At 51.0% G+C, this 13,890-nt stretch overlaps 9 protein-coding genes across 9 annotated transcripts; 6 read left to right on the top strand and 3 right to left on the bottom strand.

Annotated features, from left to right (window-relative positions):
• Window positions 1–17: 17 nt before the first annotated feature.
• I303_107352 (uncharacterized protein) lies at window positions 18–1,262 on the top strand (the record flags this gene model as incomplete). The annotated part of the gene is made up of 2 exons (XM_065969562.1): window positions 18–810; window positions 874–1,262. 2 exons carry the CDS (start codon window positions 18–20, stop codon window positions 1,260–1,262), a joined length of 1,182 nt encoding a protein of 393 aa, XP_065825634.1.
• A 305-nt stretch (window positions 1,263–1,567) lies between these two features.
• On the top strand, window positions 1,568–3,605 carry I303_107353 (uncharacterized protein; the record flags this gene model as incomplete). The annotated part of the gene is made up of 5 exons (XM_065969563.1): window positions 1,568–1,648; window positions 1,717–1,968; window positions 2,018–2,285; window positions 2,331–2,770; window positions 2,826–3,605. The coding sequence occupies 5 exons, from the start codon at window positions 1,568–1,570 to the stop codon at window positions 3,603–3,605; spliced, it is 1,821 nt and encodes a 606-aa protein (XP_065825635.1).
• Window positions 3,606–3,628: 23 nt separating this feature from the next.
• I303_107354 (uncharacterized protein) lies at window positions 3,629–4,544 on the bottom strand (the record flags this gene model as incomplete). Its single annotated transcript, XM_065969564.1, has 3 exons — window positions 3,629–3,827; window positions 3,871–4,483; window positions 4,538–4,544. 3 exons carry the CDS (start codon window positions 4,542–4,544, stop codon window positions 3,629–3,631), a joined length of 819 nt encoding a protein of 272 aa, XP_065825636.1.
• A 112-nt stretch (window positions 4,545–4,656) lies between these two features.
• Window positions 4,657–5,304, bottom strand: I303_107355 (uncharacterized protein; the record flags this gene model as incomplete). Its single annotated transcript, XM_065969565.1, has 2 exons — window positions 4,657–4,756; window positions 4,910–5,304. The coding sequence occupies 2 exons, from the start codon at window positions 5,302–5,304 to the stop codon at window positions 4,657–4,659; spliced, it is 495 nt and encodes a 164-aa protein (XP_065825637.1).
• A 207-nt stretch (window positions 5,305–5,511) lies between these two features.
• On the top strand, window positions 5,512–6,457 carry I303_107356 (uncharacterized protein; the record flags this gene model as incomplete). The annotated part of the gene is made up of 2 exons (XM_065969566.1): window positions 5,512–5,677; window positions 5,730–6,457. The coding sequence occupies 2 exons, from the start codon at window positions 5,512–5,514 to the stop codon at window positions 6,455–6,457; spliced, it is 894 nt and encodes a 297-aa protein (XP_065825638.1).
• Window positions 6,458–6,590: 133 nt separating this feature from the next.
• Window positions 6,591–7,549, bottom strand: I303_107357 (uncharacterized protein; the record flags this gene model as incomplete). The annotated part of the gene is made up of 4 exons (XM_065969567.1): window positions 6,591–6,832; window positions 6,890–7,289; window positions 7,358–7,454; window positions 7,506–7,549. 4 exons carry the CDS (start codon window positions 7,547–7,549, stop codon window positions 6,591–6,593), a joined length of 783 nt encoding a protein of 260 aa, XP_065825639.1.
• A 363-nt stretch (window positions 7,550–7,912) lies between these two features.
• Window positions 7,913–9,722, top strand: I303_107358 (uncharacterized protein; the record flags this gene model as incomplete). The annotated part of the gene is made up of 6 exons (XM_018410040.1): window positions 7,913–8,217; window positions 8,269–8,323; window positions 8,368–9,049; window positions 9,103–9,176; window positions 9,219–9,599; window positions 9,657–9,722. 6 exons carry the CDS (start codon window positions 7,913–7,915, stop codon window positions 9,720–9,722), a joined length of 1,563 nt encoding a protein of 520 aa, XP_018261043.1.
• Window positions 9,723–10,088: 366 nt separating this feature from the next.
• Window positions 10,089–11,086, top strand: I303_107359 (uncharacterized protein; the record flags this gene model as incomplete). Its single annotated transcript, XM_018410041.1, has 6 exons — window positions 10,089–10,211; window positions 10,284–10,472; window positions 10,533–10,761; window positions 10,822–10,861; window positions 10,923–10,956; window positions 11,018–11,086. 6 exons carry the CDS (start codon window positions 10,089–10,091, stop codon window positions 11,084–11,086), a joined length of 684 nt encoding a protein of 227 aa, XP_018261044.1.
• A 1,927-nt stretch (window positions 11,087–13,013) lies between these two features.
• Window positions 13,014–13,723, top strand: I303_107360 (uncharacterized protein; the record flags this gene model as incomplete). The annotated part of the gene is made up of 3 exons (XM_018410042.1): window positions 13,014–13,240; window positions 13,300–13,371; window positions 13,426–13,723. 3 exons carry the CDS (start codon window positions 13,014–13,016, stop codon window positions 13,721–13,723), a joined length of 597 nt encoding a protein of 198 aa, XP_018261045.1.
• Between the last annotated feature and the right edge of the window lie 167 nt (window positions 13,724–13,890).

The raw sequence follows: 13,890 nt of genomic DNA on the forward strand, positions 1-13,890 counted from the left end.
CAAATATCATGAATCCGATGGCAGCGCCGTCGAGTATTCCTCTGCAAACCTTGGACGTCAAGCCAATATCCAGCTTCTCTCCCACCAGGAAAAGACGCGCTGCCTCCCCTGTTAATACCAAGCCATCCTCTCAAGTGGATGACCCCGTTGTGACTTTCGCCCACAGGAACAAGCGTCATCGACCCAACCTCGCGAACGGTTTCCAAGGCTTATCGATCTCGACTGACCGGCTGCAGTCTGACGAGAACCATGCACGATCACCTTCGGAGTCTCCGATTGGTTCTGACAAACACGATGAAGGAATTGGCCTCAGTACAATTGGTGATCCCAATGAGCTGAAGATAGAAGTTTTGACGGAGGAGACACCAAACAAGCTTCATCATCATCACCACCACTCGAACAGATACCATTGGTCTATACCGAATTACGCAGGTCCTTCCTCATCATCATCAACATCTCCGACGAGCTCGCTTGATGATACCAATTATGACTCTGACGTGACTCATACCCGCCCCTTCAATCGTCGTCGCAAATACGACGATGTGGCTCAGCAAGCGGATGAGATTGTTCAACCAGAAGAGATGACAAGTCCGGACGCCGCTTTTGATGTTGCCGTGGAGGATGTCACGGTGCAGAATAGGAGGAGGAGACAAGAAGACAGCGAAAATCGAGCACGAGCGAAGAGAGCCAGGACAATGGACGATAATGATATCGACATGGATCAGGTGGGAACAGGACGTGACTTGGACGGAGTGACGCGCAATCAGGGTTCGAGGAAACAAACGATCTGGCATGAACCAGAGAAGGATAGTAAGCTGATCCCGCGCTGCCTACTTGCAAGCATCGACTGCTGACATTTTACCGAACGAGTAGGAATCGTCATCACCTCGTTATCGGACACCTCGTCATCCGCGTCATCGCGGTCTCCATCTCCCGAGGCTGATAATTCACAAGAAAGGCACCTCTCTCAACCTGGAACGCATGGCTTCACGCTGTCTCCTTCACTTCTGACTCATCTCCTTAAGTCTCAGCGGAATTATCTGCAGAACGACTTGAGATCGAATCAAAATCACAATTCTCTGATCTTGTATCGACCTTTGGGGATTGGATCGGATGACGAAGCAGATCCGATAGTAAGGACATGGCAACCAGATGAGGCGTACGCTGATTCTGGCCGGTTTGAAGCGATTGATGATGACGAGAATTTGGAAGAGACGCCAGAAGTGCAAATGGATGTGGACGGGGATGTTGAAATGGTATGAAGACAGACGGTGTCTGATTGTTGTATAAGGACCAAGCGGGATCCATCATATACACTATGTATAATCAAAGTATACAGAAGCGCCGAGTTTATGGCAATTCGAAGCCACCGGTTTGTAGCAAGAGTACATGGTCTGCACAGATATTGGTGGTCGCACGACCTCCACATATTTGGTCCACCTTTGGCAAGAAAATCTGATCAGTGCTTCGTCCTGTTTCATACACACCGACCGCCATACGACTTCTTTCGTCAGAGTCTTCTCTCCTTCATATTTCATTCGTTTTTCATGGCGGTCAGCATTAGAATATGGCGCGGATCTCGGCGGATCGTCACTACTATGACGATGCATGGGGTCGAATGACTTCAGAAGCGATTCAAGCGGTCCTCGTGAATTCCGATTTTCGCGTTGCATCCACATGATTCTTATCAAGCTGACGAGTTGCGCTCACCCATAGCTCGCCAATGCTGTTCGATCCTATCCTTACCGGCACCCTGCCTTTAGGCGGCTGTACTTGATTTTCTTCGTCTTGATCAGCTTGCTGGTACTCCTCCCTACATGGTCGATTTGGTATATCCCGATAAGCAATCGGCCAAGGAAGCAATGGACTCTGAACAGATGCTTGCGAGTTAGATTTAGCAGGAGACTATGTGGGCTTGTAGCACGATGCGAGATTGACTACTTGGGTAGGGATTTGTCAATTGATCTGGTGAGCTTTCTTTCAAAACGGGGTGCATCTTAGCCTAATTTCTCGATAGGACCCCGCTTCGCTCAAAGCCTCTCATCCCGTCACCATTCCACCTGCCCCAGCCACACTACTTCGCGGGCATCCTGCCGAGGCTCTAGAACAGCTTCACCGATCCCGAGGACAGTGGATACCCCGCTATATACATCGCTACGGTCGGGAGATAAAAACGGAGGGTGCATGGGGAAGGTGGAACAACGCGCAAGAACGCGAAGCGGTCTACGGCTTCGAAGCGGTCAAGGGTTTTTGGTATACAGGGGAGAAGGCAATCCCTACTGACGGTGAGTGCATGTCACAGATTGCGGTCCGTAACTGAGTATCTGCAGGTCCAAAAATACGCCAGCCAGGTGACCCGGTGCTGCTTCACTTTCACGGCGGAGGCTATTTGTGCGGCACAGCTGCCGAAACCGATGCGACGTCCTCTATCCCTAAAGCCCTGGTCCAACATTCGCCAATTCATCACATTCTATCGATAGATTATAGGCTGGCTCCTACGTCTCCCTGGCCTCTGCCGCTTCTTGACGCTATCTCAGCTTATCACTGGCTTGTCAAGGTGGACCGGGTTGACCCGCGAGATATCGTCATAGCAGGAGATTCCGCTGGGGGTCATCTGGCTCTCGCCTTGACTCGGTTTTTGAGGGACGAAGGCTTGGCCGTTGGCTTAAGAATGCCCAGAGGCATGGTCTTGCTGTCCCCTTGGGCTGATTTGGGCTTCACGAATGCTTGGGGCGAGGAGGCCATCAAACATAATCGAGACTCGGATACAGTGGGTCCGGCTCATGATGTGACCATTTGCTGACAAAGCCAACGTCAACGTTCAGATCGACGACACGTTTGGTCCCTTCGCTTGTGCACTGCTGTTACGAGCACAGCCCGCCTCCATAATGCACACTTCTCCCTATCTGTCCCCCGCTTCTCTGCTCATCTCGGACGCAGACTCCTTTCGCGACTTTCCACCAACATACCTTGTGTACGGAGGAGCTGAGAGGCTTTCAACCAATATCCAGTTGTTATGGGATGACATTCAAGATTGTCGCCATCGACAAGATTTCTGCGCGATACCAGACCGACTCTTCGTTAGCCCAGATGGGGTCCACGATTTTATGATATTCCCGTGGATGGCTGAAGAGGCTTCAGAGGTGTACGAAGATCTAGATGTCTGGCTGCGGAAACTTTTGGCGACAGCTCTGCCAGAAGAGGATGAGGAGGTCGTTGCTGAGTCGCTAGAAGTCGCGGACATTGAAGGCTTCGGCGGACGACGAAGGTTGAGCCGAAGGATGACGAAGGAGAGCTTGACGTCACAGAAATCGCCCATCATGGGTCCAGTACAAGACGACATGGGTATGATACGAATGGTGGAGGACATGTCGGGAGAGGGATTGAGGTGGGTAGTTTCATGCGGAGTTTCGCTGACTGCGAGTAGTATGATAGGGTCTCCGCTGCCCTTCTCTTGCTTTGAGCTGGACTTTCCCAAGAGTCCTGAATGGCTCACACCCCTCACAGCTGAATTGCGGCCAGAGTATGGCTTGGATGATGCTGAGATACCTTGGTACGACCTTGACGGCTTAGACGATGATGAAGAGACGAGGAAAGATAGATAAACATGCATGTGGACTCCTTCGTGCTATCGCGATATCCTGACCTGTCTGTCGTAACCCACGCTGATCACTTCCCAGTCACCATCCTCCGTAGGCACAGTCACACAGTCTCTCACGACCTCGCTCGACGCTTGTCCCAGATTGACAGCGCCGTGAACCTTGACGCTTGAACGCGTCTCGCCGCTGAGAGCGATGAGGTTCAGATAGCCATTAGGCGTCGTTGTTCTACCGTGACTTGTCAGTGAATTTCTCAGCAATGAGGACTCACATCAGACCAGATCCGTCTGGCAGCCAGCTCATTCGGGGCAGAACAAAATCATCTCCTTCACAGCCTGTCCACAGCACAGCCAATCGCTCGGTCTCGTCCGGTTCGACTCCGTATAATAGTATTCTCTCTCCTGTATTTCCTCTGTGATCTCCCGTTTGACAGGCGATGATCTTACTCGATGGGTGCAGAGCCATATTCAAAACGGAGAATGAGACGTGGGTGTCCATCGGATGAGGGTTGAAACTCTTTGTCTTCACCTCCCACTCGTTCGCCAGATCCACGTAGTATAGCAGATGTGACGATCGAAGGGTATACATGAGCCAAGTTGATCGCGGATGGAAGAGAATGGCTTCGGGATTCGAATCCACCTTGATCCTGCGGACTTCTTCATACCGCAGTTCGGGTTCACAGGCGAGCAGGTAGTCATCAGTCTCATCCAAAGGCATGTCGTCCTCATCTGGCGGCGGCGGTGCAGCTGGAGTGACGGCGGCGTAAATCACGATGTTATGGTCGTATGATGCGGTGGCCATGAAGTGGCCATCAGGTGAGAATGCGACCCGCACAACGAATTTCGTTGACTTGAAGCTTTGTAGGGTTTTTGACGTGATGAGGTCTATTAGTTGAGCTCTGCGGGATTAGCCAGAGTGCGTTATCGATCGCAACGTACGTTCCATCCATCGAGCCCGTCAGCAGATATCTCGAGTTCTGGGGATGTATTGCAAATGACAGTATCGCAGCTTTGTGGGGCTCTAGCACTTCCTCGACCTGGCAAGAAGTCAGCGAGGTCTAATGATGTTGACTCACTTCGCCAGTCCTATAGTCTATAATTCGCAGCGACTTGTCTACCGACGTAGTGACTATTTTAGGCTCGAAAGATGCCCGATACCTGCTCCGACCATTCAGTGATTCGCCTCCCACGGGACGACGCGCACAGGGGAGGGGCGGACGGGCGGGAGGCAGGAAGAGGGGGAGGGGGAAAGGCGGGAGGGAGGAAGGGAAACCAGGGGAAAGGGGGGGGGGGGGAGAGGGACGAGCCTACGAGGCACTGGTAGTATCAAACACCCTCTTAGGTACGCTAGCGACCCCCACAGTCAGCAAATTCATGGCTGAGATCCCCTCTAAGCTCCTCTTGATGCCCGACAATTTGACTTCGGGCGCGAGGGGCACCTTGACTATGTCAGTTGGCGTCCAGCCTCTCCAACTTCCATCATCTGCCTTCTCCACGTCTTGTTCGATGTGAGCATCTGAAAGGTCTTTCACCAGTTGTTGCGAGATGTAGTCCTCCACCAGCGTTCTGAGGTCGGGGACAGGCGGTCGAGTGAGATCGGGCGGAGGGATTCGCGAAGCTGCGAGGAATGAAGGCAGAACACTCGGGTATTCTTGTGCTAGGTAGTGCGCGATAAGCGTCTGAGTGTGAATACAACCAGCCGGCATGTTGCCCTTTGCGCTCCGACAGAGATGAGGAATTAGAATAAAGGGGCTTCAGTCTGTTTGTGCAAAGTTGTATCTATCTGGTCGCGCAGGTGAACCACTAAAGTGGAGGTTGTCCAACAAGGTTAAGTGACACCTCGCTGCAACCGGCTTATTACCCTGGTTCATCAACAACTCATCAATGATAGTTAGGATCTTCGAAACTGATCTATGAATCAGACTTCCATGGTTGGTGGACCGCGTGTTTTGGCGTTCGGTAACAACTTGTGCGGTAACCTGCAGCATGGAGGCCCGCCGATCCTGAAGAAGCCAACCGAAGTCAAATACGAATGTGACACGGTTGAGTGGGCCAGCTGGACATGTACCATTGGACGGGGTTTGTGCAGCTCTACGACGTCGGTCCGATCTATTGCTGAATGCCCTCATAGATCCCCTGCAAATATGGGGTAGTGACCCCTTGATTCTGAACGACATTCCAGCGAAGATTTCCCTTGCCCACACGGCCAAGCGGGTTATCGGCTTCGACCAGCCTGCGGCGTTCCTCTTGAAAGACGGTCGAGTTCAACACAAGCAGGGGCGGGTCTCGGCGGATGCGTATGATGAAGTCGTCGTCACTGGACTAGGGACTGTATACGCATGCAAAAGTACGTACAATAGCAGGAGATTGTCAATAACAATGCAAGATGATCAGCTCTTCCGGTTCGAAAGCCTTGAAGACCTCATGCAAGGCACCAACCGATTCGGACTCGTCGAAGGCTTCCCTCATTGTGCGACGACGAAGCAGCTCGTCGCGACGGAGTCTCGAGCGTTCATCCTGGTGAACGGACCAGCGCCACTGCTATACGAGATCAAGGATGTCAGAAGTCTCCCACCCAAGTCTACCAAATCTACCGATCCTGTCATTCTGCAGTATGTCACCGGTTTCGAAGTCGCTGGGAAGCTAGCCTTGGTGCCGGGATGTGGCAATCGGCTTGGAGTGGTAACGGAGCTTGGCGAAGCGTATATTTTGCCCCCAACGAGAGAGCGAGAGCTCATATTGTTCGATGACGAGGATGTACGTCTTATGGGTTTAGGAGTGGATTCCGAGATCGTAGTGACCGACCGAAACATTTACGTCCGAGGATCAAGTGAGTGCACTTCAACCAGCGGCAGCTGACAAACAGATCAATTTGGACAACTAGGTCTCCCCGGTGTTCGAGAATGCTCTGATTTCACCCCGCTCGATCTGAAGGTTTACTCGCCCGCAGACATTGTACAACTGTATACATCCCGGTGGTCCACTATCATGGTCATGCAGAAATAAACGTGCCAGCGCCATCTTCGCATTGCTGGATGATCGCGTCACATGCTTGCTCAAAAGCACTGGTCATCCCCTCTTCTCCTTCGCCAGGCTCAAGCAAGTGCAGACTGTCCCATTCTTTCTTCAGCGGTCCATCCTTGACTCGCTCGAAAACGTGATCATGCGCTTTTACGTATCCTGGCCATACAATTTTCTCAAAATAGTTTGGCGGATCCACCCATACGCCACCATCTGCAGCGTCATCAGGATCTGCTTGGTCAGTCGGCGCAACAACCTGATCTGACTCACGTTGTAGCACGTAAACCTGTCTTTCCTCCCTCCTTGCCTTCAGCACGTCGTAGGGAACTCTGAGGAAGATTTTGATATCCAGGTTGTTTACGACATACTGTAGTTCAGCTATGTTCCATGCCCATTGACTCACCTGATCCCAGTACAGCACGAAGCCGTCCACAATAAACCAGACCAGCTCGATTCCTTGTTCCCTCTGCTTCCGTACATAGCTGACCAGCTTCTCGGCACACCTTGAGAAGACATCTTCCCTAATCCCCACTTCGACCTGCTTGTTCAGGTGGTCATGCGAGGCGTGAGCACCGTGTTGACCTTTCTCTCGGATTTGATCGATTATAGACCGAAATTCCGGCCACATTATACAGGTCTCGGGGTCATCCCAATCTTGTAGGTCGGGGTACTGAGCAGAGTAGGGCATTTTGTCTTCGGGCTGTTGCGTCAGCTCAGCTAGCAGCTGACCGAACTTACCGGGCAGAAATCATCTTGATGTATTATGCTTGCCCCTGCCGGCAGCGCTCTTCGGATATGCTTGGCCAGAAGGGTTTTACCCGAACAGCTTGCTCCGCTGTGAGACTGGTCAGTACACAAAATCAGCTGAGTGAGGAATGCATCTTACCCTATGCCGATGATGACAAGACGCTTTTTGAGTTGCGCGGACATGATCAAGGCCTCGAACACTTCTTATCGATGTGATAGGGATCATGCAGGCAAAGATGACAGATTGGTAAACAGTGCGAGCTGCGTTATCAACCATCTCCATCAACAGTTACGTAATTCATCCGTGACAATCGCAGATCCCTCCTCTCTCCCTTATCTTTCATGTCTCATTTCTCTCCTTTCTTACACTATGACAACTTCCACTCGCATCTACAAGCTTTCCTTTGCTCGCTGCGCTCATTGGGCCGCACTCGCTCGAACAGTCCGGTCAGGCGTCTCTGCCGCAGTCGCTACTCGACCATAACCTTGTCGATCTCATAGTATATCCTCATGACATCTTCTCACGTCGAAAACGCAAAATCGACGATGGTATTGACGCCGCATGCAAATTTCGACTCCCCAGGTCAGATGTCACCTACCGCTTCGTCCAGCACTTCGTCTCTCCCTCATACCGCCGCGTCGTCCGACTCATATTTCACGACGGGGAGTATAGGCCCAAGCGCTCCGAGGTTGCGGAAGACCTCGACAAGTAGCTTTTCCAAGCTTTCAGAATTCTCACTGGATCCGCCATTACTGGATGAAAAGGATAGATATGCCCCTGAAGCAGACCCCGAGCTGCGGACGAATAGCTTGAAGGGGATCAGACACGTCGCGCTAAGCGTTGATGCTTCGTGAGTTCGAGGATTTACACTTGGCACAACAGCCGCTGACCTTCTTATCAGCGAATGGAGGCATCCGGTGTTCAAGCAGAAAGTCCTCAGCATATTGCGGCGACTGGTGAGTCTCGGTATGCGTCTTGATATCCGCTAACAGCTTCACAGCGGGTGCCTCTTTGGTCGTCCGATCTCCTCACACCATCATCAATACATCTCCAGAAAGTTTCGGGAGCATTGACCAACGCTGTATTCTTTGTCACATACAATCCTTCGCCGGACCCCACCTCGCCATCCGAATCGCCCCTCCTTACTCCGACAATGCCTGCGTCTGATCCCGCTCATCCACCTCCGTTGAAGCCCGACCAATACCCCCCAACGATACTATTCAGAGTGTATGGGCCAAGCTCCGACGCATTGATATCAAGAGAGGAGGAATTGCGGATCCTCCACGTGCTGAACACCGAATATCACTTCGGACCTAAAATGTACGGCACATTCCAGAACGGTCGAGTCGAACAATTCTTCCCATCACGAGCGTTGACCGCCAAAGAGTTGAGACAACCGAATGTTTATCGCAGTGTAGCCAGAAGAATGAGAGAGCTGCATTCGGTCGAACTCAGATTAATTGGTTATGAGCATGGGAAAGATACAGAGCCGATGGTATGGCGCTGCATAGAGGAATGGGCTGCATCGGCTGAACCAGTCCTCGATACATTGGCATCAGCGGGGGGCAAGTGGGAAACATGGGTGGAAAATTTTGGGCTACATCGTCTGCGAAAAGAAGTCGACACCTATAGGAGATGGATTGAAGGCGAGCCAGGTAAGGGTAAGGGGGTTGTTTTTGCTCGTAAGTACCCAGCTTTCATCGCAGTCGAAGCAGATCCTTACCCTTCTACGCAGACAACGACACTCAATACGGCAACCTGCTGCTACTGGACGGAGACCTGCCTCCGAATCAACCTGAGCACCACCGGGTGAGTGTCTTTCTGCGTAGGGATTGAGCTGACGCCCCACAGTATATTGTCATTGACTTTGAATACTCTGCTCCAAACCCTCGCGGGTTTGACATTGCGAATCACTTCCAAGAATGGCAAGCAGATTATCATCACCCAACGCTATCGCACTGCTTACTTGCCCACGGTCCTTATCCAACACTCGAGCAACGGCAGGACTTTTATCGAGCCTATCTTTCCGTCGAGATGGATGGACGAGAGGAAGTCGTACATCGCCGCAAAGACGTGTTGAGCGAGAAGGTGAATGCGCTCGAGCGGGAGGTGAGGATATGGAGTCCCGCGTCGAGTGCTTTGTGGTCTTTATGGGGTATAATACAAGCAGAAGAACAAGTCGAGGCGATTGTCAGCAAGAAGGAGGGATACGTGCTTGAATATGATTGTCTGGTGAGCGGCTACCCACCCACAAGCGAATATACCTAACTGACGCTGCCATTACTGAAGGGCTATGCCGAAGGACGACTCGATATGTTCCGCGACGAAGCTCGCAAACTGGGTGTGCTGAGCTGATGCTATGGGCATTTGTTCAGCAATGTCCAATGGATTAGCAACGTACATATTATTGGCCCTACGCATATCATCAGGAATTGTATGACATGTATGCATTGAAGTATGCTCCAGTAGGCTCGGTGATAATCGGATGAGCGACCGTGGGAGAATGAGCCGATGACGCAAACGGAATGATGAAAACGAAAATGGCTCAGAGTGAGTTGGTGGGAAATGGCCTCATCTGTTTTTCTGTTTTAACCTCTCAGTCCTCATCCTCATCCTCATCCTCAACTACCAAGACTACCATTCCAAATCGCGCAATACCAATCATCACCTGTACACAGGCTCCTCGTCACACTAATCCAGTCGTTAATCAATTCTTTCAAAATGGTCGCCATCGCTAGAATCGCTCCGCGAGTTGCTGCTCCACTCAAAGCCAGATCATACGCTGTTATCACCATGGCTACTAGAGGAAAGCACACCTTGCCTGAGCTCCCATACGCTTATGATGTGAGTGGGCAGTCCTGTCTTCTCGTTGAAGATCCCGATCATTTTCCTTGCTGACGAGATGTCGATATGTAGGCCCTCGAGCCTTCAATCTCATCCGAGATCATGACTCTTCATCACACCAAGCACCATCAAACATACGTCAATGGTCTCAACGCTGCTGAAGAGTCACTCCAGAAGTTCCAAGCTAGCAACGATGTCAAGTCCGCAATCGCGTTGCAACCCGCCTTGAAATTCAACGGAGGAGGTCACATCAACCACTCTGTCAGTCACCATTATGTCTCTTATCCTGCGTAGATTAGCTAACCTCGCTCTCTGAACCAGCTCTTCTGGAAGAACCTTGCCCCCACTGGCTCCAACCAAGCTAAATTCCCTTCGTCAGGGGCTCTTTACGACCAAGTCCAAGCTGATTTTGGTGGATTCGAAAATCTCAAAAAAGAAGTCAACGCCAAAACCGCTGCCGTCCAAGGATCTGGTTGGGGATGGTTGGGATACAATAAGGGTACCAAGAAATTGGAAGTAGTCACCACTGCTAATCAAGACCCTCTGTTGTGTGAGTCACCACTCTGAGGAGGTATCTTTTGCGGACCCCTGCGCTGACGACTGCTGCTAGCTCACGTCCCGATCATCGGCATTGATATCTGGGAGCACGCGTAAGTCATCATTGTACTGAATTTCCTTACCCCTCTCATCGCTGATGCGTCCTTTCTTCAGCTTCTACCTTCAATACAAGAACGTCAAGCCTGATGTAAGTTCCCTTCCCTCTCTTTCCTTCCTGTCGGCAGCGCTAATGGTTCACTCAACATCAGTACCTCAACGCCATCTGGGATGTCATCAACTTCGAGGAAGCTGAGAAGCGACTCAAGGAAGCCTTGTGAACAAGGGTTATCTCGCAGGCGAAATTGTAAACTCAGCAGTAAGACGAAGACGACTGAATGCATCATTGAAGAATGTTAGACAGCATTCTGACATCTCCGGCTGTGGCAATGCTCCACTTGCCCGGATCGAGTACATGGGAATCACTCGACTTTGCTTCGCGTCCTATGCCCTTGACCACCTGATCCTGACTTTGCTCTGCACTTGGATCTATGTGTAGGCCCCGCTGCCAGTCCTGGAAATCTTCATATGTACACTGCTTCCACATCTCCTCCTGACCTTGTTTCGAGACAGGTCGCACCCATACCAAAGAAGTCCAGAAACGTTGATAAGTTCTTTGAAGAAGCCGCGCATCTAGACGGCGGGGAAGACCCCATATATTAGGATTCTGTCTCGTAGCTTTAGGGCGCGGAGGGGGTAAGGGAGATTCGCGCAAGGTGGGGAGGTCCCTCAGTGGAAACAGGCGTCGAATTTGAGGTTGGAGACCTGACAAATCCAAGGTCTTGAACCGTGAGGAATGATCGCACGGGATGTCGCCTGCCGCTGACAGGTGGCGAAGGTTCCGTACAATCGTATCACCAGACATAATCGTGGAATCGTCAAATTGTATAGGGGCTGGACCAAGGAAACTTAACGGAGGCTTGATCAGTGACCAGTCCCTTTGTATTGCTCGTCGATACTGTGTCCTTATTCTGCAAGGCGGCGTGACTTTTCGAGCTCGAGGCTGTGCTTCCGAAGGTGTGACTGGAGGGGGTTGAAGTGGCCGCAGAGGCACAGGCAAGGGGTCGATGTACGGCTTTATCATGTACCTGAGCGAGATAGACTATACAGTCGAGCAAACCGGAATCAGCAAACTATTATGCAGAATAATGTAGCTAAATCAATACTGACTCGCAAAATCTCCTGCCTCCGGTGACCCCTTTGACCATAACACTCCTCTATCAACCTGAGAAGCGCATGCGGATGGCAAGCCACAGCTGCGCGAAGCCGTTGCAACTCCTAATTGTCATGGTATGGTCACGGAAGGATCAGCTCAAAGAACATGCCGTCTGAACTGCGAAATGTTCCTCTTACCCTCGTAGCCTGCTTCAACGACTTAGCACTCCTCCAGCGCCTCGATCTTGCCTCCGCATCGCGTGAGCTTTCAGCGTGTGGGACATGAGTCGATTGATTTTGAGGTATTTGCGAATTTTCTGCTCCGTTGGATGAGTCACTAAGTAGCTGCCGGTAGTGGGGGATAAGGGTAGACCATATATACGGATCTGGGAGCAAGCGTAGATGTTGAAGATAACGACGATAGAGCTGTTTTGCTGAGAGAGATCGATGCATCGGAGGGAAAGAGGAGAGCAACAACATATCCCTATCACGACCTAGGGAAGACGCCGCTGAAAGCAATTACTAAGATCCGATTGAGACTCGGATATCATTTGTGTGCTGGCTGCACAGATCCTTGTCGATAAGCGCGTCGGACTTAGATGAGCACGCAAACGAATCTCCGTTATATCCGAGTGTACTCGAGTATAAATGTTCCTGAGATGGTTACGATACTCTTTCACTGTATGACGTCAAACTAAAAGATGAATCACGACATGCCTTATCCGAGGATATATAACAACAGCTGTTCATTCCACGATCGACTTGAGTTCCCCTCGCGATATAATATAACATACCTTCAATTTTCAACATACAACTGATACGTGAGTCGAAGTAGTACAACATACTTGATCATTTTGACAAGATACTCTGTGAGACAGGCGCAACATGCTGACCAAGATAATTCGACCTTCCTCCGTCGCTGCTCGATCTTTTCCCACCGCTGGATTGATCATCGCGAACTATCCCCGATTTTGTCCGTCCATCCACCAACATTGTCACGACCACTCAATCATATCACCTTCATCTGCTCGTGCCTTCCACAGCTCCACCAAAATGTCTGATCAATACTCCGCTGCCTCATCCACCTCCCCATCTCTCACAGAGAAGCTCGCCACTCTTCGAGCGTTCTTCAAGGCTCAAAAAGCCGTCATCCTCACTACTCGAGCCGAAGATGGTGCCCTTCACGCAAGAGTGATGGCCATTGCCGAAATCACCCCAGACTGGAAGTTCCGATTCATCTACGACAAAGAGTCTCACAAAGATGTTGAGGTAGAGAACGAGTGAGTCGAAGCAGGACGTCGCTATGTACGTCGCACTAATGTGTTCATCATATTCCTAGCTCTCACGTCAACATCGCCGTCGATGGTACTCAAAACAACACTGGATGGGCCTCGATTGCCGGTAAAGCCAAGTGAGTCTCCTACTTTACGCTCCAAACCTCGTTCTGACAGTCCTCTCGATCTAGGCGAGTTGAGGATCACGCAGTCGTCGAGAAGCTTTGGAACCCCACCATCAAGGCATGGTTCGCTGACAAAGGAGACGGAGTCCACGATGGTACCCCTTCTGATCCTCGAGTCGTCGTCTTCGAAGTCAAGGTCGATGAGATCCGACATTTCCACCAAGAAAAGACTACCCTCGGTACTCTCGTCGACGTCGTCTCTTCCACTATTTCCGGTTCCACTGCAACTCCAGGTTCCATTCGAACCATCACTGGAGAAGAGATCGCCGGCGCTTGGGCTAGAAACGAGCTCAAAGAGCCCTAGATTAGTTGGCTATCAAGCACAGCGGGCAGATGAAGCATATATCAAAGTAGTACAATAGTGAATATCAACACAACATGCATATGTAGCAATACAAACAAGAATTGAATGGTACATGCCCCTACAACTTGAATCTCACAGTACGGTTTCGCACGTCGCACCGTTTTTGG

The sequence above is a fragment of the Kwoniella dejecticola genome, chromosome 9, assembly GCF_000512565.2.
Source record: "Kwoniella dejecticola CBS 10117 chromosome 9, complete sequence".
Classification (NCBI taxonomy): domain Eukaryota; kingdom Fungi; phylum Basidiomycota; class Tremellomycetes; order Tremellales; family Cryptococcaceae; genus Kwoniella; species Kwoniella dejecticola.